We start from the raw sequence: 24,483 nt of genomic DNA on the forward strand, positions 1-24,483 counted from the left end.
GTGAGCAGCCACTGGCACCCCCACCCCTGGCCCGTGTCCCCCGCGGGCAGATCTGGGGACACCGGAGACAGGCACAGTCTGTCCCCAGACCGGCCTCGGTGTCCCCAGACCTGCCCCGGTGTCCCTGTGCACCCCCATCCTCGTTTCCCCGTGACACCGGGCGCGTCACAGGGCTGCAGGACCCCCCACCTCCCCGGAGGGTCCCTCTCCACCCCCGGGGTGGCTCAGGTACAGCCAGGGCAATCAACCTTGTATGAGGAACAAACAGACTACAAGGTCTAAAATCAGCTTTATTTACAGCACGAAAGGCAAAGCAACCCCCCCCACGGCTGCTCCAGCAGCCTTTTGTCAGGAGTCGCCTGCTCCAGGAATTAGAGGCCATCGATTCTTCCCGAAGGGAAGGAGCCTGGAGCTGCCACACACCAGGGAAGCAGGAAGAACCAAAGGAAGTCCCTGCCGCCTCCTTTCTCCTTGCTTTCCCTGTTGGATTTTTCCCAAACGTGGAAAAGAACACATCTAATCCAGCCAAGGTATGTTTTGTGAGCAGTTTGGTACAAGGGACAACATTCACTTTGCAGGTGCCTTAGCTCCAGGACAAAGAATTCCTGATGGGAAGAGAGAGAAGGCAAAGGGAACACCCAGCCACCCATGATGAGGCATAAGAGAGACTAAATCAGAGGAGGAGGAACGGCTGGACCCTGGTTGTTACAGGGAGAGAGAGGCAAATAAGCAGAGACACCCCCCAAGGCAAGGCAGGGGTTCCTCTGGTACCTTCTAAATTCATAAAACAAATCAGCAAATCCCTCCTGGACTCCCACTGTGGGGGAATTCCACCTCACCTCAACCTCTGCTTCATTGGCACAGCATCTCCCCAGAGTGCTCCACAACCACCAAAATTAACTGGACCAAGGAAGATAAAGAGGGCCAAGCCAGGACTTAATCCAAGTTCTGCTCCTCTGCAGCTCTTCCCCGCAGCGATCTGAGAGTATCCAGGCCCAGATCCATCACTAATTCCATCCCAAAGCAGCACAGGTTTCCTTTCAGCCCAGGGACACCAAGGATAAGTTCTGCAAGTCCCGGGGAAACTGAGAGCGGCCACACGGAATGTTAAATCGCACACTGGCACTCCCAAACCCTGTAAATCAGCATCCTAAACCCTACAGCTCCCGAAGTTCAGCTGGCTTACAAAACCTCAGAGTATGAACAAGTCCCTGGATTTGTGAGCCTCACCTCAGCAGTTCCCAGGCTCGGTGAGGGAGGTGATGGGGAAGTGGCCCTGGAGAACAGCCCGAGGCAGGAGGTCACAGCCCCAAATCCCTGTTAGACACGGGGATCCCTCTGGAGACAAATGTTCTTGCTTTGGAAGAGCTGTCTGGGCCCAGCCGGAGCGACACGAGGAGCTGGTGGGAGGAAGAGTCACTTGGAAGGATGAGGTCTGGCTGGAGGCTCCTCGCGGGAAGGTGTGGACAGGCCTGTGAGTGCCGCGGGTCCGGCCTGTGGCGCCTGCCCGGCTCAGGGCCCTGTGACACCTGCCCAGCCCGGCTCAGGTGCCCGCCCTGGACACCAGGTAGTAGAGGATGAAGAAGATGAGGATGAGGGCCACGGACACGGCGCAGAGCAGCCGGCGGTTGTCCCGCCCGGAGCGCGCCATGGTGGAGAAGCGCTTCACGCTGCCCGTCAGCAGCCCCGTCACACTGAGGAAATCCGAGTCCTGGGGAGGGCACAGACAGCCAAGCTGGAGGCATCGTAGGGTCGTGGAATACCCCGAGTTGGAGGGATTCCACAAGGGTCATCCAGGCCGACTCCTGGCCCTGCACAGGACGCCTCAACAACCCGACCGTGTCCCTGAGCTCGGGTAGGTTTGTGGCTACCGACCACTGCCCTGGGGAGCCTGTTCCAGTGCCCAGCCACCCTCTGGGGGAAGAATTTTACCCTAATACCCAGCCTAATACAACTCCAGCCATTCCCTCGGGTCCTAGGATCAAGCCCGTCCTACTGTGCCACAGATGAAGGAATCCTTGAGGAATCTCCCACCTCCTGGCTAAAAACATTCACACAGAAGCTGCACAGCCGCCACCTGTCTCCCTCAAGGTCCTTCCCTTCCAGTGCTCCGGGATCAGCACCGTTCCCACCTTTCTGGAGCTTCTGCTCACGTTGCTCCTGAAATGCCTCAAAACCTCTTCTGTAAGAGCAGCACAGTTTGGTGCCCATTTAGGGCTTCTCCCTTAAGGGCTCTTGCCATCCCACCTTTCATCCCAATTCCCTGATTTGTTGGGAGTTGTGTGGCAGACCAGGAAACCCAACAGCCTGTGGCATCCAGAGCATCACCTGTGCTCCCTCTGAAGACGCCATAGTCCCACAAGGCCCCACAGGGAGCCTGCTGGAGGTGCTGGAGTTCAGGAATTGGTTCATACAGCAGCACCAAACACCAAGGGAGAGCTGAGGAACAGCCCGGAGGCAGCTTTAATCCCAGCGAGGAGGGACCTCCACTGGCATTTCCCAGGTGTGCTGTCCCACATCAGCCCTTCAGGTGCCAGATACCAACCCTGGACAAGGTGAGGCTGCACCTGCCAGCTATCCAACATTTACAGAGCAGTAAATCCGCTGGGGATGGGTCTACTTACAATTTAGTTACAATAGCCTGGCATCAGGGACTGCAGGGATCTACCGTAGTGTGCCAGCCTGAGCTGCCATCCCGGTGTGCCAGCAGCACAGAAAGCCCTGTGCCCCATTCCCCAGGCCCTTACCATGCCATCCAGGTAGCGGTTCTGTTCCTCAGCATCCTTGTCGATATCCAGAGCCAGCTGCAGAACAAGGGAGGGAACGGGCATTCAGGAGCTTGTCATGTACGGAGAACCTCTAAAATGAAAGTTACCAAAGCAACCTGCTGCTGTCCTGGCTCCTGCAGACACACAGGGGCTTGTCTGGGACAGGAATGAGGAAAATGATTCTCATTTCCCCGTAGGGTTGTTGAACTTTTCCACCTCTGCAGCACTGAAAGTAAAGCCTGACTGTCTAAATCTGTCAGGGTGTTTAATCCCTGGGATGCAAGGGCAGGAATTCAGAGTCTGCCCTTCTACAGTGTGAGTCACTGACTTCTTTCGTGGTTTCTACTATTTTTTAAACAATAATTTATAATAATGTTATAATTATTACAACAATTTTATAATAACATAACAATAATTGTTAGAATAATTATAATGCTATAACAATTTTTATAACAATGAAAAACAGTTTAAATCTCTAATCTCTAAATCAAAGTACTTGATATTAAGAGCAAACCAGTTTTAAGATCATTTGCACAGAGACACAGGTATTTTCCAAAATTAGTCTCCCTGCCTTTTTATTGTGAATTTTTCTCCTGAGCAGGTGAGCTTGGCAACACCCCTCTGTGCAGGGGTGTTTATGTTTTATATTTCTTTTTTGATGTTTCTCTCTGAGCCTAAAACTCCTTTTCCTGGGTGTCAGGTGATGTCGTAAACCTCAAAGGGAAAGCGGGAATTTGTAAAGGTGTCCTTGGCACTACACAAGTGAAAATTAAACCACTGTATCACCAGCCAAGAGTCGTTAATGCACAGGAAGCCTCTGCAGAGCCCAGGTGAGGGTGCTGGGGCACTGGCACAGGTTGCCCAGAGAAGCTGCGGCTGCCCCATCCCTGGAAGTGTTCAAATCCAACCTGGAGCAACCTGGGCTAGTGGAAGGTGTTCGTGCCCACGGCAAGGGGTGGGACTGGATGGGCTTTAAGGCCCCTTCCTGCCCAAACCATTCCGTGGTTCTGTGATCCCTTGCAGCACCCCCAGGTAAGCAGAGCCTCTCCTTCCCCACGCCCCCCAGGGGCACTCACGGATTTCAGCCTGGTGACCTTGCTGGCCAGGCTGTCGGCCATCCGCTTGTTCTCCACATCCAGCAGGTCCTCCATGGCGCTCGGACTCTGTCCTGGGGGTAGGAAGGAGGAGCACACGTTGTACCTGCCCTGGCACGGCACACGTGTGCAGCTGCCCGAGGGATCTCCGGCTGTCACAGCCCCGCCTCGCACCTCTGGAACCCTCCCAGACTGGTTGGGACAAAACCGCCCCAAACTTTCCCCAAACGGACTGGGACAGGATCCCTGACTTGCCCCCTGAATTGCCCCCATGGCCCAGCAGCAGCAGCAGCTTGGGGGCTTCGTGCCCAGTGACATCCAGGGATGAGATTTGGGTGAAGCCAGGCAAATCCAGGGCTCCTAACCCCTCATCCGTGTTGGGGTCTCCTGGCATTATGACCTGTTGTGGGGCAGCTGGGGAGGGTCGAGAGGGGAACTAGGGGTTCAAGGGGACAGTTAGGGGTTCTGGGGGCAGCTGAGGATCCCAGAAGGGCCCCAGAGGAACAGTCAGGGATGCGGGGGGGGGGGGCAATCAGGGGTTCAAGGGGAGGGTAGTTAGGGATTCAAGGGGGGAAATTAGGGGTTCGGGGGGGCACTTAGGGGTTCAAAGGGTCAATTAGGGGCTCGAGGGGGCAGTTAGGGGTGTGGGGGGGCAATTAGATGTTCGGAGGTGTATTTAAGGGTTCAAGGGACGGCATTTAGGGGCTCAAGGGGGGCATTTAGGGGTTCAAGGGGGGGCCACTTAGGCGATCGGGGGGGCAATTAGGCGTTCGAGGGGGGCAATTCGGGGGCTCTAGGCGGTAAATCGGGGGACTGCGGGAGGTCCCGTGGGGTGCAGCGGGGTCGGGGGGCAGTTGTGCAGCCGGGCGCTCCCCTTCCCCCGGCCCCCTCCAGCCCCCAAACCTGTCCCTGTCCCCTCACCTCGGCCCCGCTCCGCCATGGCCGCCCCGGTCCGTCCCGCCCCGCCGGGCGGAGCCGCCACGAAATGTCCGCCGCTCCTTCCTCCTCCTCCTCCTCCTCCTTCCCCCCGGCACCGGGACCCTCGGGCCGCTCCCCCGGGCCGGGGAGGAAGGGTCGGCGCTGCCCCCCGAGGGATCCCGGGCCGCAGGTACGGCCAGAGCCCTGCCTGGGCACGGGGGCGAAACGGGGGCGTGGCGGAGAAAGAAGGGGCTTGGGGGCAGAGTTAGGGGCTTGGGACAGAAATAGGGGTTTGTGGACATTAAAAAGGGGGGGTTGGAATGTGCCCAGATGTCGGGGGAAGGAGGTGGCGAGGGGAGGAGCCAGCCAGGAGGTATGGAAAAGGGGGATGTGCGCAGTGGTCCACTGGCTCACGCCATCGCCCCAAAAGCGGAGCGGGTCCCCTCCATCCCAGCCCCTTGGCATGGGGATGCTGTGTCCCTGCCCCGGGCCAGCCCAGCCACCTGTCCCCGCGGCTTTCCGCCTTCCACAATGCGGGATTTGCCCTTGGTCCCCCTAAAACGCCCCTCTTTGGGTGCGCGGGCAGGCGGGGATACCCCGCGTGATCCCCAAAGCCCGGGGGGCTCCCGGTGCGGGGTCCCGCTCGGTTGCGTTCGGTGTGACCAGCGCGGTCTCATTGCAGAACACGGCCCGTGGCAACACGAAAGCTGAACGTGTATCCAAGCCCACCTGTGCACCCAAATCTGCCGGATTTCCCCCCCATCGGGAGTCACGTCCCGGCACCGTGGGCTCGCGTGGCTCCCTGAGCCCTTAAACCGGTGCCGTGACTGAAATAATCCCATCTCCCGTGTCCCTGCGCATCTGCTCCCTGGCACTGGCGGCAGGGACATCATCTCCCGGGGGACGGCGGCTCCGGACGCGCGTTTGGGCTGTGCGTGCGGGGATCGGCCATAATCCGACCCTGCACGGAACCCTCCTCGTCTGCTTCCCACCTCCTGGAAAGGTACCTCCGCCTGGAGCCGGAGGATGCTCTCCCGCCCGGCTGCCTCGCCGCTCCATCCCTTGTCACTCCGCGGGAATGTTGCTGGGTTTATTTGTTATTTCCCCCCCCGTGCGGCAGCAGGAATCAGGGCAACCGGGGAGGAGGAGGAGGAGGAGGCGGCAGGGAGCTATTTCAGGGAGCTGCTGTTATCTGCTCCGCGTTAATCCCCGGCTGGTGTGGGGAAGGCTTTCCCTGAGCGCTTTCCTGGGAGGGCACGTATTAAACACTGAAAAGCAAAGCGAGGAAGAAGAGGATTAGCGGGAGAGAGAGGAAGCTGGTGCTGGCTTTGCTCGGGTTATCCATCTGCTCTGCTTTTATGGATGCAGCAGCGTGAGCAATATCACTTGGTTGGTTTTTTTTTTTATGTTGTGTTTTTTCCCTCCTTCCTCTCCCCACCCCTTTCTCTCTTCCCTCTCAGATATCTGTCTGCCGAGGTGCTTTTGCATCACCCTGGAAGTCCCCTTGCTCCCAGTTCCGCAGTAGCTGAGCTGTTGGGATAATGGAGCTCAGGGCTGTGGTCACCACTCTGGAAAGCGGAGAGCAGGACACGGTTCTCAAGGTGCTCCAGGTCTACAACCAGGAGGTGAGTGAGCATCAGCCCCCCCCTGGTGTCAGGGGCTCTTAAAAACATTATTATCGAGATGCCAAGTAAAACCTGGTGGGGAAATAAGAGTCAGTGTAAGGACCGAGTAGGAGGAGCCTTTATGTTGAGGCAGGTTTGGGGGTGATAAAACAGGCCGGGGAGGAGCTGCAGGTGAAACGATGTCAGGATTTGCAAGTCAAAGGTGATTAGAGGTGACAGCATGGCTCTGAATATCAAAACCCGACGATTTGGAAGCAGAGCTGGGAATGTTTCTAGTCTTAATGTGGGAAAAGATTATCTGTGGGGGTAAATTTCTGCCCAGAAAAGAGGAGACTGAGGGTAGACCTCAGCTGTTTACAGCTTCCTTCTGAGGGGCACCACTGATCTCTGCTCGCTGTGACCAGTGACAGGACCCGAGGGAACAGCTGGAGCTGTGTCAGGGGAGGTTTAGGACAGATATTAGGAAAAGGTTCTTCCCCCAGAGGGTGGTTGGGCGCTGAACAGGCTCCCCAGGGCAGTGGGCACAGCCCCAAGGCTGTCAAAGCTCAAAGAAGGTTTGGACAACGCTCTCAGGCACAGGGTGGGATTGTTGGGGCTGAGCAGGGCCAGGAGTGGGACTGAGTGATCCTTGTGCGTCCCTTCCAACTGAGGAGACTCTGTGATTCCGTGAAATCCCGCTTGAAACAGACTCTGGTTGTCAGGGAAATTTCCTTGGGAGGGTTCCCCCGGGAGGGGCTGGCCCTGCGGATCGCTGTGACTCACTCTGCACCAGGCTGGAGTAGGTGGGAAGCCAGCAGGGAAAACCTGAGGAATATTTTGCAGAAGCGTGTGTGAGAGAGGGAGGGAGTGTGGAACTGTTTGTAGCAGTCGGATTTGGAATGGGGAGATCTCGGCCGAGGAGGAGCAGACCCCTGTTGAGGACAGCACTGAGGATCAGCAGCACCCACAGCGGGGGCCACACCAGAGTCATCGAGGGGCAAACAGCATCCGTGTGACCAGCTCAATGCCCCAAAACCACAGCATTTCCCGTGGATCCCCCTCAGCTGGGTCCTTCCCGGCGTATCAGGCATATGGAACTCGAGCCAGAGGGTTTGCTGGCCCGTCTGAAGGAAATGGAGCAGTCAAAGAGGATTATGAAACTGCACATAAAGCCGACACGGCCTGGCATCGCTTTTGCTGCAAGACTGATGGTTCCGTAACCTTTCCTGGGGATTTATTTTAGTTCACTGTTGCACACGCGGTTTTTGGTTGCTGGCAATGAACTGCAGCTAAAGCCAAACCCCCAGGTATGGCCAAATTACCCCCAAATGGGATTAGAGCCTGCAGAGGGGACGTGCTGGGGGAAGAATGAGCCTGGCTGCCTGTGGAACAAAGCAGTGCTGGGACTGGTAACGTGATCCAACAGCCTGTGGATGGATCAGCTCACACAGCCTGATGGGAATACACCTGTCCTGCCCCCACCCCCAGGGGCTGCTGCTGCTCCTGGGGCATTGCTGTGTCCATCTCTGCTTCCAGGTTGGACAGACCAACGCCATCCCTGGGCTCTTGGTGGCTGCACACACGTCATCGGTGTTTTATGGATTTTAAACAGTTTTGTTCTCCGTGCTTGGACCAAAGGTTTTCTTGGTGTAAACAAGGATAGCCTCGTTCACTGGGAAGTGCTGCTTCTCCCCAGGAGCCTGTGGTCTCCTGTGCTCTCAGGTTCCGTGGGAGCAGGTGAGACTTCCAGGTGAGCCAGGAAGGAGACTGTCAGCGAAGAACAGCCAAAAGGGAGAGAGAAACAGAAATGTTTCCCGTGAATGGAGAGCAGGAGTGTTTGTTAGGAAGGGGACAGAATGGGGCTGTGGAGATCAGGCCCCCTGTGTTTAAAGGACTTGACCTGGATAACCGCGAAGATCTGTTCCCACGTACCAAGGAGACAGCACTTCTTTTGGTCGGGAAAAGAAACAAATAAATGTGGAGGGGAGATGTGTGCAGCGTCAGCTTGGTGGTGTCACTGAGCTGAGGAATTACCGGCTCATAGGGGATATTGGGATTGGGATGAGTACCCACTGTGCTGCTGCAGGATTTAATCTAAATCCATCCATCGGTTGACCCGTGGCATTCTGCCAGTGCCATGGATCCAGGGGTGATGCCCATCATGGCAGGGACTGTCGGGAGAAGGTGTGTTTGCTGTTGCAGCGTGTTTTGGGACCTGCTGCTTTCCAGTGGAATGCCCTGGTTCCGTGGAGTTTTAACCTGTTCCTTATTCTGATTTGTTTTGCTTTTTCCACAGAAGTCTCAGTGCTTCACCTTCGAGGATGAGGAGCGGGAGGAGAGGAAGGTAGGCACGTGCTCCTCGCTTTTCCTCTTTGGTCGGTGTGTAAACCTGCTGCTCCATACTTGTGTCCAGCTGGGCTTGGCAGGCAGCTCCCACAGGGAAAGAAATGAGAGTTTGCCATTAACTTGGGCAGGGAATGGTGCGCTCGGAGCACCTGGCTCTGGTTTTTCCGGCAAGAGTTGGTATTTTGGATAAAAGTCAGCATCCATCTGGCATTAGCAGCGGTCCTGTGATCCATACAGCCCCAGCCACGGGTGTAATGGGTGTGATCCCCAGGCTCCCAGGAAGGGTGAGAGGTTCCCCTGGGAGCCAGCAGTGGGATTTGCCTGGAGCTGTGCGTTAGCAGATCCTTTAAGCTGGTGTGATCTGGCACTCGGAGGGAAGGAATTGCTTGTTCCTGCTCCTGCAGCTCTTCCTGCCGGGCCGGCCTCGTCCTGGCTGCTCTGCTGCAAGAACAGCTCTGGGTTTCCAGGATTATTTTCCAGCTGGCTCAGTTTTGTGGTCAGTTCACTGGTGGATGGTGCCAGTGCCCGTGTTAGCACAGCAAGTGCAGACCAGGCGACCTGAGTGGAGAACAGGCCCTCCTTTGGCCGAGCCAGTGCCAGCTGCTGCCACACGGAGCGTGCCCAGGCACAGCCTGAAGTCTGGGATTGGATCTGGCGAGATCCCAGCTCTTTGCTGCCGGACATGGACCCAGGCACAGTGTCCCGCTTTTGGGGTGCATGCCATGAAACGTGAGTCAAGCATCACCACCAGTTCCTGGCGCTCAGGTGTCCTGATGGTTCAGCCCTGGGCTCTCTTTCCCCCGAGCCAGCCCAAGGCTTTGCTCGCTGTGTCTGGATCTGAAACTGTCTCTGCCTCCTGCGTGGAAGGAGCAGAGGAACAGCTGTGTTTCCTCACTTCCCCAGGGTGTGACCGTGGGGCACTCCAGGAGCCTCACATTGAGGACTGAAGTTCCTTTTTTCTTCCTTCCTTCCTTCAGTAGTTTCATTTCGCCGGGGGAGGTTCAGGTTGGACATCAGGAGGAATTTCCTCACGGAAGGGGTTGTCAGGCACTGGAAGGGGCTGCCCAAGGAGGTGCTGGAGTCCCCATCCGTGGAGGAACAACTAGATGTGGCACTCAGTGCTCTGGGCTGGGTGACAAGGTGGGGATGGGTCACAGATTGGACTCGGTGGCCTTGGAGATCTTTTCCAACCTAAATGATTACGATTAATGGCTGCAACCTTAACGATTCTGTGACTATTCTGAAGTGTAACTGAGGGGGCTGCGTTTAGCCAGTTGCAAACCTCATTTTCGGGTTCCTTTGCTCCTGTAACGTCACGGAGGGATCCGTGGTTTCAGACGTGTTGTGTTAGAGGTCTGGTGAGCTCTCACCTCACCCAGCTGTGTGTGTAGGTGTCACTGGTGTGATGGGAAGTGTTGCCACACGTGGCTGAGCCCGAGCTGCCCGTGGCTGTGAGGCCTTTCCTGTGCTCCTCCGTGACTCACGGTTCCCCACGGGGATGAGCTTTGCAGCTCCCGTGAATTGTGTTAGTGGGGCTCTGCCAGTCTGTACCCACGGAGGATCTGGGCCAGTAGGTCTCCAGGCAGCACTGGGGTTAAGGAGATGCTGCTTTATTTGAATCTCCTGAGGTCTCTTCACCTCCGTTTCCCAGAGCATCACGTGCTCTACTCACCTCCCTTGGGTCCTGTGGCCCTCCCTTGGTGGCTCTCTGATGCCTCTCTCCACCTCTCCATCTGTTTGTGGATGCTCTGGAGCAGGTGCCTCCCTGATCTCACACAGGAGCAGAGAGCTGCTGCCGAGTGACTCCTGAGGGAGGCCCTGAGGTGACGGGCTGAGGGAGGTTTTTGCCCTCAATGCAGTGGTCAGGCAAACCCTCTCAGCCTGAACCATCCTTACCAGGGCAAAGCTACAACAGTGACCTGTTTGTGCCCTCCCTTTACACCCAGCGCCCTCTCCCAGCCATGTGTTACTGGTTGTTCTTGCCCAAACTGGTGCAGGACCCAATGCCAGAGCCAGGCACTTCCTGAGTGCTGCTGAGTGCACACCTGAGCAGACCCACCTCCAGGTGATGCTCCCGTTGTCCAGGGCAGAGCGTGACAGGGTTGGAGAGAGCACTGGGAATTGTCGGTATCCCAGGCATTGCTTGTTTCCAACTGCACAGAAAATGGCCCAGCTGCTGATCAAGTTCCTGGAGAGGGAGCTGCAGCCGTCCTGCCAGGTCACCTGCCTGGAGAGCATCCGCATCCTGTCCCGGGACAAGCACTGCCTCGGCCCTTTCACCACCGAGGAAGGCCTCAAGACCCTCTCCAGGCACGCCGGCATCGACTACTCGGAGGAGCTCATCCGGGAGGTCCCGGACTTGGACGTGATCCTGGAATCCCTGAAATGCCTGTGCAACATCGTGTTCAGCAGCCCGCGGGCGCAGGAGCTGACGGCCGAGGCCCGGCTGGTGGTGGGGCTGGCGCGGCGCATCAAGCTCTACAACGAGCGGAGCCTCCCTCACGACGTCAAGTTCTTCGACCTGCGCCTGCTGTTCCTGCTGACGGCCCTGAGGGTGGACGTCCGGCAGCAGCTCGCCCAGGAGCTGCGGGGGGTCAGCCTGATGGCAGACACCCTGGAGCTGACGCTCGGCGTGAAGTGGTTGGACCCCTACGAAGTCGCCGCCGAGGAGGGACTCCTCCCGCCTTTGCCTCGGCAGGAGACGGAGCGAGCCATGGAGATCCTCAAAGTGCTCTTCAACATCACCTTTGATTCCAGCAAGAGGGAAGTGGACGAGGTAAGCTCCTCGGGGCTGTGGCGCTCGCGCGTCCCCGGGCTCTGGCTTTGCTGGTTTTCTCCTCCCTTGCGTTTCCTCCTGTCCCAGACTGGTCCTCGTGCAGCCCCAGGTACATGTCAGGGTGGTGAGGGACTCGGGTGTGCCCAGGGCACTGCCTCTGTCCAGTGCAGTATTAACCCTTACAGCGTTTAGAGCATTCCCATTTAAAAGTTGGGGATTTTCCCTTAATGTTATGATTTGCTGAGGGAGAGGGAGAGCGGAGCCCCCAGATAATTCACGTCTGAGCGTGGCCAGGTACCTCTTCACCTTCAGGCCACGGTCAGAAGGAGGTGTGATGGAGAGTACCATCCCTCTGGCTAATGCATGGAGTGTTTTAGAGCCTACTCCAGCCCTTAACTCAGTGTCACAGAGTGAGTGGAAGTGTGTTGGGCAGCTGGAAGACCACGTGTTGGCCCCAAAAGGAGAACTGGGAGGCTGCTTCCCCTGGAACACCCCGTTGTGCCTGATCAGGCTGTGGCTGCAGGGGCAGCAGGCTCTGGGACGTGTGGGATCCCCTTTGCTGATCAAGGTTTCCGTTTTCCATTTTGGGGCCAGGAAGATGCTGCTCTGTACCGGCACTTGGGTGCCCTCCTGCGCCACTGCCTCATGATCTCGGCCGACGGCGAGGACCGGACCGAGGAGTTCCACAGGTGAGTGCTGGGAACAACCTGGGCCTTGAGCTGCCCCTGGAGCAGGGCTCCCCCAGGCACATGATCCTGTTTCAGAGTCCTTTGTCAGGCTGTCCCTACAGTGACAGCCATCTCAGTGGGCAACTGGCCAGAGCAGACTTGTGCTGCTTTTGGTAAAGAGTCCATGAGGTGGCCTTAATTAGCCTTAAGCCATGCTGAGAAATTGGCTGTGTCATGTTACCGGGCATTATTGGTGCAGGGGTGTCAGCTTGGAGCAAGGTGACACAGTTCTGTCCCCAAGAACACGCAGTCAGGGGAAAACCAAGCAGTGCTGGTGAGGAGGAGTGACACAGCAGGACAACACAGAGATGCACCTTTGACCACCCAGGCTGGCTCTGTCAAATCTCCTGGGTTCTCAGTTGTCACTGAAGTCTCTTTGGAGTGCCCAGCACACAGTTCAGCTACCCAAAAAGCAGTTTCAGTTATTCCCTTTCGGTGGTGTGTGGAGCCTGGGGTGCTCCAAGACAACTTGGATCGCGGGATCCTCGCACTCCTGGAAGTTAATGACAGACCTTCGTTTCCACAGAGCTGAAGGACTCGTGTGAGCAAAGCTCCATCACTGTGTGTTCTCTTCTCTTCCCTTTCACACATGTAGCCACACAGTCAACCTGCTGGGCAACCTGCCCCTCAAGTGTCTGGATGTGCTCCTGACCCCCAAAGTGCGGCCGGGCTCGCTGGAGTACATGGGTGTCAACATGGATGCAGTCAGCATCCTCCTGGATTTCCTGGAGCGCCGCCTGGACAGGGTGAGGGCTGGGGGGGGGTCCTCACTGCTCGTTCCCACAGGTTCAGGGCACCTTTCCCTCAGCCTGGAAGAGCCCAGTGCCAGCACGCTTGGTTTGGGGTTGTAGAAAGGGCAGCTCTTGGCAGAGCTGTGGTCGATGGGACTAAACCAACACCAGTGGACAGAAAGGTGACTGTCATTGCTTTGAGGGCTGCAGGCCCTCAAAGATCAGTGAGGTCAGTGGAACAGTGGATGATTAGCTGGGTGATTGACATATTAGCCCTGTTTCACTCAGCAGTGAAAGCCTCTGGAGGCCTGAATTTGCATTATTTTCAAGCTGACCGTGGTTTTCAGCCTCGGGAGTTATCCCAAAGGGCCTCAAAATTTTACCACTGCACTTTTCTGCCCCGGATGCCCTGCCCAAGGATTTCTGGCGCTGCCTGTGCCACGGCAAGCTGTGTGGTGTTGGGAGGGAGGAGGTACTGAGTGGCTGTGGCAGGGACTGGGAAGCTTTGTGTCCATCCATCTCCCCAACAGACCGTACTCGTGTTCTCCAGCGTGAGCCGGACAGGCTGAGCTCGGCATGACTGACGTGCTGCTCCTTTTGGGGATGTTTCTGCAGGGCCACAAGCTGAAGGAGAGCCTGACCCCTGTGCTGAACCTGCTGACGGAGAGTGCCCGTGTCCACCGCCAGACCAGGAAGTTCCTGAAGGCCAGGGTACGCTGTGCTCAGCCCAGAGGTCAGGGACGCTGCCCTGAGGGGAGAGGAGACGAGCAAACCCCTGGTTGTGGCCGCCCTCCACACACCTCTGGGTTTTCACGTGGGTGGTTGAGGCCTCTGGCACCCACAGTGTTTCTCCCGCGTCCCCAGGTGCTGCCGCCGCTGCGGGACGTGCGGAACCGGCCGGAGGTGGGGAATTCCCTGCGGAACAAGCTGGTGAGGCTCATGACCCACATCGACACCGACGTCAAGCACTGCGCCGCCGAGTTCCTCTTTGTGCTCTGCAAGGAGAGCGGTCAGTCCCGGGGCCTTGGGGGGACTTTGACAGGGGCTCCTCAACGTGGGCTCTGGGAGAGCCAGAGCACATGGGATGGGGACCCTCCGCGGAGCTTCCGCCTTCCCTGGGGACAGGGAAAAGGGGAGGGTTCCAGGAGCTCTGTGGGAAGGAGGTGCTGTCTCTCAGGCCAGCAGTGAGGGACAAGCTGTACTCAGGCCAGCCCAGCACCCTGCAGACAGCCTGGCCCACGCTGAGCCCCCCGCCCGTGGTTGCTGTCCCCCTGCCAGTGTCCCTGGGTCTCCGTGGCCCGGCGTGGCCGTGGGGCTGGAGGCAGGAGGGGAGCACAGCGTGGTCTCTGTCCTTGTCCCGGCAGTGTCCCGGTTTGTGAAGTACACGGGGTACGGGAACGCTGCGGGGCTGCTGGCGGCGCGGGGCCTCATGGCCGGCGGCCGGGAAGAGGGGGAGTACTCGGAGGATGAAGACACGGACACGGAGGAATACAAAGAGGCAAAGCCCAAGTAAAGAAGTCTGCTCCCCCTCTAGAGCACCCCTCTTTCCACATCTGCTTCCCATTCCTGCTCTATCCCTCTCCATCTACCTCCTGCCATCTCCCTGTCCTGCTCTTCCATGTGCCCATGGCTCCTCTCCCTCTCCAGAGCCCAGTGCTGTTGCACCCAGCTGGTTTTTGGCTTCTCTTTTTCCCTTCCCTCTCTTTTGCCCTTTCCCTCTCTTTTACTCTGCAGTGGGTGGTACCTGGAGGGTGGGAGGTGTGTGGGGACAGCCCCAGGTCTGTGCCCACCTGTGTATCCCGCACTCACCAGCTTCCTTTTCAGTGTCCCTGCAGGTCAGGTTTCTTGGGATTTTCTCCATTTAGCTTTTGCCTCCAGCCTTGAGGAGAGGGAGGAAGTGTCACCTGGCCTTGTGCACCTGGTTTCCAGTGGCACTGTGGCATTGGCAGGAGGGTGTGTTGCTCCTGCTGGAGCAATGGGCAGGGTTTTTAAGGATGTAGGTTGGAAGCCCCCATAGAACTGTGATGGCACTTGGGCACTAAGGGCACGAGCAGAGGTGACAGCCAGCCCTGCCATGCCATTCCTCTGCTCCACGAGGCACAGGAGGATCCCAAACAGCCCTTTGTCCCCCTGATGTCCCCTCTCCCATGCCCTGACCTCACTGTTATCCACGCAGCATCAACCCCGTGACGGGCCGTGTGGAGGAGAAGCTTCCCAACCCCATGGAAGGGATGACGGAGGAGCAGAAGGAGCACGAAGCCATGAAGTTGGTCAATATGTTCGACAAGTTGTCCAGGTACCGGGGTGTGGGTGTGTGTCCGTGTCCACACCTGCATATCAGGGTAACATCTTATCACAGGCCTTCCTTTGGCTGCATTCCCAGGGCCTGAAGGGACTTAGGAGAGGGAGTGGTGGGGATACCTGGAGAAACTCTTCCCTCAGCTTTGGCACGATGGGACACTGTGAAATTCCTTGCTGTGCCTGCGCTGTTCCCAAACACCTGCTTGCCATGTTTGTCCAGGAACTCAGGAAGGACAGCAGTCTCAGTCCTGGCTGGGCTGCTCAGGAGGAAGCAGCATTTTGGGGACAGACAGCAGCCAGTGCCACCAGCCCCTTTCTCTGCTGGAAAGCTTTCTCCAGTCATCCCTCATCCATCTTTCACAGGTGCTCCAGAGGAGCCCAGTGAGCTCAGGAAGGGAGGGAAGTAACACGTGTACTCCCGTGATGTGTTAGAGGGAGAGGAACACAGACACCAGTGCTAGTTTTCCTGTGGGAATCCTGAACCACACAGAACATGACACTAGAAATGAGCCTGTTCCCGGGAACCTGCGCATGGGAATGGTATTGTTTGTGGATTGTGCTTCCAGCCATTGCCTTGCCACGCTGGAGGTTTTAGGGCTAGGACTGTCCCCATTTCTCAGAAGGGATCCTTAGTGGTGCCTGGGGTATTCCAGGCCATTTCCACAAGCCCCGCGTTCCTACCGTATTCCTGGTCTGTTCCCCTGCTCTCCGACAGCTCTGCCTTACCTTTCCCGGCTGCAGGGAGAAGGTGATCCAGCCCATGGGCATCACTCCGAGCGGGAACCTGGCGCCCATGGAAAACGCCATCCGCAGCATGGCCGACGAGCGCTCGTCGTCCGACTCGGACCTGGGGCTGGACTGACCCGGCTCCCACCCCAGCCACGGAGAGCTGGGCTCCAGCCACTCTCCCTCAGGAACTGGTGCTGCACCCAGAGGCTGGCACTGGGCCAGGACTCTCCCTGCGGGATCTGTATCCAGCCTGGATCCCTCACAGCCCACCACACGGAACACCTGCCTCCTTCCCAGCTCCATAGCCACCTCTCCTTCCAGAGGTCTCCGTGGCCTGGCTCCACCTTGATCTCTCCTGTCGGCAGCCTTCAGGATTTCACACTCCAAATCGCTTCCGGGACTTTCCAGTAGGATTTTTTCATTTAAATGCTTGCTGTTTGGGAAGAAGGGTCAGGGAGAGGCTCTTCCTGCCGCTCCATCAGGGTCCGTCGATCCGCGGAGCCTCCTGCGTGTGCCCGGCCCCACAGTGGGGAGCTGCTCCCCGGGAATGCTGTGGGAAGGGGGATCTGCTGGAGAGGGGTGTGGGCCATGAATCACAGCAGCTCCTGGGGATTAGGATGTGCAGGGTGGTGCAGGAGGCTGTGTCCGAGTGCACCGGTGTCCATGTGCACCTGGAGTGTGTGGGCGGACAGAGGGAAACTGAGTGAGGCCTTTGGGGAAGCTTCCAGCATCCCACTGGCCACGGGAGAGAGCGTGTGGGTGGCTGCCAGGAACACTCTGATGGCCCTTCCCTGGCACTGGGCACTGTCCCTGTCACCAGCCAGCTGGGTTTGGGCGTTCACCTCTCCCCAAATCCTGCTTTCCAAAGGAAAGGCCAGCACCTGTGCTCCGTCCTTCGCTCCTCCTCGCTGTCCCCGGGCCTCTCCGTCCCCCGGGGGCTGCTCTCAGGCCTGGTGTAGATTTGTCTTTATTTTTACTTCTGCTTTCTTTTGAAAGAAAACCTTCCCGTCCGTCTCATGTACCCGAGTTCCCAAATGTCCCGTCACGAGTAGGAATGCACAAGTGACGCTTGAATAAAGCCAACCTGACACGTGGGCACGTGGCCGTGATTCCTCGACCGCGAGGAAATCCCTGGGAACCCACGGCAGAGGTGTTCCCAGGTGTTCCTGCCTGCGTGTCCTTAGGAGCTGGGGGTGTTTCTGAACGTGGTCTTGAAGGGGAAGAGCTGGAGAGGTGCTTTGCTCTGTTTTCCCTCTGTGCTGGGCACTCTTGAGGCGCCTCCAGTGCTGTGTCCAGCTCTGGGCCCCTCATGGCGAGGGGCTGGAGTGTGTCCAGAGAAGGAAACAGAGGTGGGGAAGGGGCTGGAGCAGCAGGAGGGGCTGAGGGAGCTGGGGGGGATCAGCCTGGAGAAAAGGAGGCTCAGGGGGGACCTTCTGGCTCTGCAACCCCCTGACAGGAGGGGGGAGCTGGGGGGGGGGTCGGGCTCTGCTCCCAGGGAACAAGGGACAGGAGGAGAGGGAACAGCCTCAAGTTGTGCCAGGAGAGGGTTCAAGCTGGACATCAGGAAGAACTTCCTCATGGAAAGAGTGGTCAGGCATTGGAAGGGGCTGCCCAGGGAGGTGGTGGAGTCCCCACCCCTGGAGGTGTCCAAAGAACGACTGAGGTGGCACTGAGTGCTCTGCTCTAGCGACAACGTGGGGATCAGTCACAGGGTGGACTCGATGATCTTGGAGGTCTTTTCCACCGTGGATGATTCTGGGGTTCTGTCTAGCTCCTCAGCGATTAAGAATTGTTTAGTAATGGTTGAAGTGCCAGTAATTGATATAAAACTGACTCCCAAGGGTCACGGCCGGGCTGCTGGGCTGGCACAGCCCCGCTCTGTCACAGTGGGAGGTTTTGGGCCAACAGCATCTCTTTTTTTTTTTTTTTTAACTAGCAAAAAACCCACCACAGCCCTTGTGGGTGCAGACACAGACCCTGAGCCCTTCCCAGCTGTTGAAGCTCTCCCAAGCTTTCCGTGCAAAAGGAAAAGGGGGGATTGGTGTTTTTAATGCAATTACCTCTGATATTGTTGTTTTAATTTTCCAGAGTGCTTTAAATCCCTCAGAGCAGCTGCCAGGCCTGGCCTGGAATGCCCCGGAGCAGGGGCTGAGCTTGGCACAGGGCACTTTGCATGAGGCATTCATAGAATCACGGAATTGCTTTTTTGGGAAGCAGGGTATGGTTAAAAACAATTCCCCAGCGTTTTCAGTGTGGATCCATGTGCCAGGAGGCTCTGCATTGTGTTGTGGCAGGTTTGGGACAGAGCAGGACATGGCTGCAGGGCTGTGGTAATGCCACCCCCCAGGGTGGCATCTACAGCAGGGAAAGGCACTTGTGTGAGGGGGAAAAAGGAAAAAAAATGTACCAAAAAGCAGGTCAAGGGAGAAGTGGTGGGGACAGAACGTGCTCAAACCCCAGGGAAGGTGTGACTTTACAGAAAACCCCTCAGGTGACATACAGAAATGAATTATATCTCTTTATTATTAAATAATTAACACTCTAGTGATTCAGAAATCCTGCAGCAGCTTGAGCTGGAATGGGAATGGGGGGCAGCCCCCCCACCCCCAGACTGTACCCTGATTGGCAGAGATTTCATGGAAGAACAAACACAGTCTGCAGCAGCTCAGGATCGTGGCCAAGGGAACAGTGGCTGGGGAGGAGAGACCTCAGATGCTCAGTCCAGTGGGAGCTGGAAAACTTGCTCCAGACTCCTGGCATTCCAGCTCCTGCTCCCTAGAACCAACCCCAGCAAGGGGCTCTGGGATGGACAGCTGGGAAGGAGGCAGATCCAAAGGGCCAACTGCAGACACGGAGCTCGCTGGATGTGCTGGCACGAGCGCCCTGCCACTTGCTGGTGACATTTATGGCTGGACATCATCAAGTGATGTGCTGAGGGGTGGCAGGAGCACTGTCCTACTTGTCCTTTGCATCCAGCTGAAAACAGGGAGACCACAGCGTTTGCCAGGGAGCATCAAACATTCCAGCTCCAAGCACCATCCCCGCAGCTTTCACAGAATCCCAGAATCCCAGGATGGTTTGGGTTGGAAGGGACCTTAAAGCTCGTCTCGTTCCACCCCCTGCCATGGGCAGGGACACCTTCCACTAGACCAGGTTGCTCCAAGCCCTGTCTAACCTGGCCTTAGTTTTCCTGCTTTATCAGCCTTATCCATCAGGGATTCAGAGGAGCACAAGAATCAAGCCGAGGGCTGGCTGGACCCCAGAACGTTTGTACCAAAAAATCAAAAACCTGGCCAAAAGACTAAGAATTCCTACTCAATTCCTGCCTCATGATCTGATGAAAATAAGAACAACCTGGATGTTAAAACTGGAATCTTGGAGCCAGATTTTATGAAGAAGTCACGTATGGGCAGCGTATCCCTAAAAAATACAACTGATGTCAAATGTGGAAAAATCTTCCCAGTGGTCTACAGCAATGCAGTAATTAACAGCAGCACTGAACTCTAATAATTAAGGACTTGTTCCCCTGCAATTTCTCACTCCTGAAAATCCCAGAAGTTTACAGGTGTGAGAATGGCACAGGGAAAGAAACGATCAAAGCCAAAATCCTGCCCTTTTCCACATTCCTGTTTCATCTGGGACTGGCAGATCTGCATCTTCCCGTCTACCACGGACACGTTCAGCCCACAGCGCTCTACTCTGGCACCCTGGCTGTGAAACAGCACTCGGGTTTGGGTTGGTTTGGGGTTCTTTAGCCCTGCTGCAGTCCTTCCCTGCGGAGGCAGACAGCAGGCAGCCTCAGCAAGCCCAAACCCACTCCCGGGATAACTCCGGCACAGGGAACGCAAAGGCTGAGGGGGAAGGTGGGGCTCGGAGCCCCTTCCCACCTTCTCTCTCTCCTTCTGGATCAGCGTTTGCATCTCGTCGTTCCAGCCCAGCAGCTCCACCAGCTTCTCGACGCCCCCGACCACGTCCCCGAGCTGGGCCACGTCGTTGTGGCGCTGCTGCCACGCGAAGGGGCCCACGAGCTCCCGGTTGATGAGGACCCGGGGCACAGAGCTGCGCACGGCTCCGGCCAGGCTGGCAAAGGGCTCCACCTGAGGGGGGAACCGGGAGGGCAGGGGGATCGTCACCCTGCCACAGCCACCAGTTCCAGGCTCAGAGCTGCTGAGTGTGACGGTTCCCCCGCTGCGGGCTCAGCCACCCCGGCTCTCGATGGGTCACGGTGTCACCCGGTGGCCTTTCCTGAGGTGACCCCAAGGCTCTCCAGGTGCCCTCCTGGTTTCTACAGGGTCTCTCGGAGCACCTGCACCCTATTTCTTACCCTCCACCTCAAATTTCACCTCCCTAAACCCAGTTTCTCACCTTTTCCCCTAAGCACTCTCTCCCCTCCGGAGCCCCTGTTTTCCGTGTGCCTTTTTCCCCCCGGGGCTCCCCTTATTCCCAGACCTCCAGGGATGTCCCGATGACGAAGAGCAGGTCTGCCAGGGGGAAGTCTGCCAGGTGCAGGAGGAAGCGCTGTGGGAGCTCCTCGCCAAAGAACACGATGTCAGGCTTGACAACTCCGGTGCACACGGGGCAGCGAGGGACCCTGTCCCCCATGACATCCCCCTGAAAGGAGAGACCCCAAAACTGCCTGTCACAGGGACCCTGTCCCCCATGACATCCCCCTGAAAGGAGAGACCCCAAAACTGCCTGTCACAGGGACCCTGTCCCCCATGACATCCCCCTGAAAGGAGAGACCCCAAAACTGCTCATCACAGGGACCCTGTCCCCCATGACATCCCCCTGAAAGGAGAGACCCCAAAACTGCTCATCACAGGGACCCTGTCCCCCATGACATCCCCCTGAAAGGAGAGACCCCAAAACTGCCTGTCACAGGGACCCTGTCCCCCATGACATCCCCCTGAAAGGAGAGACCCCAAAACTGCCTGTCACAGGGACCCTGTCCCCCATGACATCCCCCTGAAAGGAGAGACCCCAAAACTGCTCATCACAGGGCCCCTGTCCCCCATGACATCCCCCTGAAAGGAGAGACCCCAAAACTGCCTGTCACAGGGACCCTGTCCCCCATGACATCCCCCTGAGAGACCCCAAAACTGCCTGTCACAGGACCCTGTCCCCCATGACATCCCCCTGAAAGGAGAGACCCCAAAACTGCCTGTCACAGGACCCTGTCCCCCATGACATCCCCCTGAAAGGAGAGACCCCAAAACTGCTCATCACAGGGGTCAGAAACCACCACGTGTCCTCACAACAACGCCCAGCCCAGAGTCTCATCCCCTCTTGTTTCCAGGGCAAAAGAACAGGCCGAGGACCTGTCATTATTATAACAATTAATGCCTCCCAGTGTTAACTGCTGTGCTGATGCCCGGCTGGGCCCACTCACCCTGAAGTCCTCCCCGGGGAAGTTCCTCTTACACACCGTGCAGGTGGCAGTGGCGAAGGTGCCGTGGGCTTCCACCAGCTTGTCGGGAGGGATCCCAGCCACTGGAATACAGCACGTGGGAGAGGACTGAGCTCCCTGTGCGCAACTCCCCAGCCCTGCTTCTCCCCCCCAGCTCCTCCTGGTGGTGCTGCTGGGAGAGGGAACTCACGTCTCTCCAGCCCGTCGATGTTCTGGGTGTAGAGGCGCAGGAGCAGCCCCTTGTCGTGCAGCAGCCGCAGGAAGTAGTGGGCGGAATTGGGGCGGTAGTTGCCGGGGTAGAGCTCCTTGGCCAGGGTGAAGAAGGGCTTGGGGTTGACAAAGAAATAGCCCAGCTCAAAGATGGCCTCGGGGTACGGGATGTCGTACTGCTCCAGGTTGCTGTACAGGCCGCTCCCGGGGGACCTGCACGGATGGGGGAGAGCTGGGAGGGGCTGCAGCACCAGTGTTACCCAGGCTGGAGACAGAATCCCAGGATCATTTAGGTTGGGAAAGGCCCCCAGAGGCCGTCGAGCCCACCCTGTGACCGATCACCACCTTGTCACCCAGCCCAGAGCACTGAGTGCCACGTCCAGTTGTTCCTTGGACACCTCCAGGGATGGGGACTCCACCACCTCCCCGGGCAGCCCCTTCCAATGTTCAACCACCCTTTCCGTGGAGAAGACTCGGCCCTCCCAGCACTGGCAAAGGACAAAGAGGACGGAGGCATCACCTGAAGTCTGGGATGCCGCTGGGCGTGCTGATCCCGGCTCCGGCCATCACCACCACGCGGCGACATTCCTTCTTCCGGAGGAGCTCGGCCACGTCCTTCAAGGTGAGTTTCTCCTTCCCCTCGTCACCTCCCCACCTGCCCCGGCCCAAAATGGCTCTGGCAGCCGCGCTCAGAGAGAAGGGCCTGGAGCCTTGGATCCTGCTCGGCACGGGGGGGAAGCACAGCAGGTGTGTCCTGAGAGAACTGACAGCAACCTTGGCTCTGGGGGAAAAAAACACCAAAAAATTCCACAGAAAGCTCTTCCACGGGCAGGACTGTGCTAGGGCTTCACTAGGAGAAAGCTTGGCTGCTAGTCTGACCCAAACCCAGGAGCAGACACATCCCTCTGCACTCCCTTATGTGGATCTAAAATACATCCCTGGTATTCCCGTGAGAGGGTTTTTTTCGGACAGGGGTGGATACGGGGCTGTGGGAGCAGCAGCACTGGGAATCACAAGTCCCACCACTCTGGGATCCAGGACACTGTCCTGAGTCCAACAGATTTCTGTCAGGGTGATGTGTCACCCTGCCCAGGTGAGCACAGACACTTTCATTTCCCCATTCCCCTCTTCTGCCCTGGGAGAGCTCCGTGTGTCCATGCCCAAAGGAATCACAGCCCTGTGCCCAGCTGGGCTGGGAACAGTCATTATCAGCTTGGGAACAGTCATTAGCAGTTCGGGAACAGGCATAATCAGCAGGGAACAGCTTCTCCCGGAAAATTAGTGCTGCTGGAGCAGGGCATTGTGCACAGGCCAGAGCAGGCGTGGGGAGAGCTTGGGGGGGGGGGGAGGCTTGGCAAGCCCAAAGAACAGTGACAGGGGCTGGAAGTGGAGACTGGAAGCAATGACACTGGAAGTGTCTCCTGGCTTCAGTGTGGTCAACTCTGCCTTCCCGGGGCCATGACACTGCACTGCCTTTCCCTGCTGTCACAGGGATGTGACAGTGCCTTTCCAGGGATGTGACACTGCACTGCCTTTCCCTGCTGTCACAGAGAATATGGCTGTGTCTCCCCAGGGATGTGACACTGCACTGCCTTACCTTGCTGTCACAGGGATGTGACAGTGCCTTTCCAGGGATGTGACACTGCACTGCCTTTCCCTGCTGTTGTGACAGTATGGCTCTGCCTTTGCAGGGATGTGACACTGCACTGCCTTTCCCTGCTGTCACAGGGACGTGGGTCTGCATTTCCTTCCCAGGGATGTGACACTGCACTGCCTTTCCCTGCTGTCACAGAGAATATGGCTGTGTCTTCCCAGGGATGTGACACTGCACTGCCTTACTTTGTTGTTACAGGGATGTGACCCTGCACTGCCTTTCCCTTCTGTCACAAGGACGTGGCTCTGCCCTGTCAGACAGGGTTCCCGAGGAGCCGAACCCCCAACCTCGTAAAACACAGACCTTCCCCTGCTCAATCCCTACTCCCCGAGCTCCCAGCCCTGCTTCCAGGGAGCGATGTCCCACCCGCCCGGTTCGGCAAGGGCACGACATCCTCCATCCCGGCCGCACCTGCCGCGGGACCTTCCCCGCCGCCACCGATCCCCACCCTCCCCTTCCCGGCTGCAGCCCCCACCCCGGCACCCCCCACGTACCTCCCCGCTCTGCCGCCGGGCACCCCCGTGCCGGGCACCCCCGTCCCGCCCCCGCCGCGCCGCCCGGGCCGGGCCGCGCTCCCTCCGCCGCCGCCGTGGCGGGGGCCGCGCTCCCACAGGCTCCTCCACGCCGCTGCAAGAGAGCCGAGCGGTGCTGAAGGAGGGGGTCCCGGCGGCCCCGGGGGGCTCCCCCCGGCCCCCGGCGCTCACCGGCCGCCAGCAGCCCCGCGCCGCGGGCCCGGGCCCCGCTCATCGCCGCTACCGCGCTGCCGCCGCCGGTGCGCGGGGCATTACGGTAGAGGCGTGGAGCGAGGGTGCGCGGGGCATTACGGTAGCTGAGTGGGTGCGCGGGGCATTACGGTAGCTGAGTGAGTGCGCGGGGCATTACGGTAGAGGCGTGAAGCAAGGGTGCGCGGGGCGTTACGGTAGCTGAGTGAGTGCGCGGGGCGTTACGGTAGCTGAGTGAGTGCGCGGGGCATTACGGTAACTGAGTGAGTGCGCGGGGCATTACGGTAACTGAGTGAGTGCGCGGGGCATTACGGCAGCGCCGCGAAGCCAGTGCGCGGTACCGGCGGGCGCGGGGCGTTACGGTAGCGGCGTGAAGCGAGTGCGCGCGGGGCATTACGGTGGCGGAGGGAAGCGAGTGCGCGGTACCGGCGGGCGCGGGGCGTTACGGTAGCGGCGTGAGGTGAGGGCGGGGCGTTGCGGTACCGCCCCCCCCCG

General features: G+C 58.2%; 3 protein-coding genes across 7 annotated transcripts; 1 reads left to right on the plus strand and 2 right to left on the minus strand.

Annotated features, from left to right (window-relative positions):
- Nucleotides 1-273: 273 nt before the first annotated feature.
- BET1L (Bet1 golgi vesicular membrane trafficking protein like) lies at nucleotides 274-5,861 on the minus strand. 3 transcript variants are annotated; one of them, XM_032691707.1, is made up of 4 exons: nucleotides 5,788-5,861; nucleotides 3,845-3,936; nucleotides 2,748-2,804; nucleotides 274-1,711 (listed from the first exon to the last, which is right to left on the minus strand). In XM_032691707.1, exons 1-4 carry the CDS (start codon nucleotides 5,837-5,839, stop codon nucleotides 1,544-1,546), a joined length of 369 nt encoding a protein of 122 aa, XP_032547598.1. In that variant the 5' UTR covers nucleotides 5,840-5,861; the 3' UTR covers nucleotides 274-1,543. The 3 variants fall into 3 exon arrangements, with proteins under 3 accessions (XP_032547598.1, XP_032547597.1, XP_032547599.1); XM_032691706.1 differs by having other exon boundaries at nucleotides 5,773-5,840; XM_032691708.1 differs by lacking the exon at nucleotides 5,788-5,861 and adding an exon at nucleotides 4,784-5,144.
- On the plus strand, nucleotides 4,837-17,090 carry RIC8A (RIC8 guanine nucleotide exchange factor A). Of its 3 annotated transcripts, none has more exons than XM_032690934.1 (11): nucleotides 4,837-4,970; nucleotides 6,241-6,405; nucleotides 8,681-8,728; nucleotides 10,892-11,506; nucleotides 12,101-12,195; nucleotides 12,830-12,980; nucleotides 13,581-13,676; nucleotides 13,830-13,974; nucleotides 14,330-14,474; nucleotides 15,142-15,261; nucleotides 16,008-17,090. In XM_032690934.1, the coding sequence occupies exons 2-11, from the start codon at nucleotides 6,322-6,324 to the stop codon at nucleotides 16,126-16,128; spliced, it is 1,620 nt and encodes a 539-aa protein (XP_032546825.1). In that variant the 5' UTR covers nucleotides 4,837-4,970; nucleotides 6,241-6,321; the 3' UTR covers nucleotides 16,129-17,090. The 3 variants fall into 3 exon arrangements, with proteins under 3 accessions (XP_032546825.1, XP_032546828.1, XP_032546826.1); XM_032690937.1 differs by lacking the exon at nucleotides 4,837-4,970 and adding an exon at nucleotides 5,481-5,783; XM_032690935.1 differs by lacking the exon at nucleotides 4,837-4,970 and adding an exon at nucleotides 5,982-6,152.
- A 1,410-nt stretch (nucleotides 17,091-18,500) lies between these two features.
- Nucleotides 18,501-23,800, minus strand: SIRT3 (sirtuin 3). The gene is made up of 7 exons (XM_032691695.1): nucleotides 23,761-23,800; nucleotides 22,133-22,393; nucleotides 21,593-21,825; nucleotides 21,385-21,485; nucleotides 20,445-20,606; nucleotides 19,883-20,092; nucleotides 18,501-18,971 (listed from the first exon to the last, which is right to left on the minus strand). Exons 2-7 carry the CDS (start codon nucleotides 22,177-22,179, stop codon nucleotides 18,951-18,953), a joined length of 774 nt encoding a protein of 257 aa, XP_032547586.1. The 5' UTR covers nucleotides 22,180-22,393; nucleotides 23,761-23,800; the 3' UTR covers nucleotides 18,501-18,950.
- Nucleotides 23,801-24,483: the final 683 nt, after the last annotated feature.

The sequence above is a fragment of the Chiroxiphia lanceolata genome, chromosome 6 (assembly GCF_009829145.1).
Source record: "Chiroxiphia lanceolata isolate bChiLan1 chromosome 6, bChiLan1.pri, whole genome shotgun sequence".
Lineage (NCBI taxonomy): Eukaryota > Metazoa > Chordata > Aves > Passeriformes > Pipridae > Chiroxiphia > Chiroxiphia lanceolata.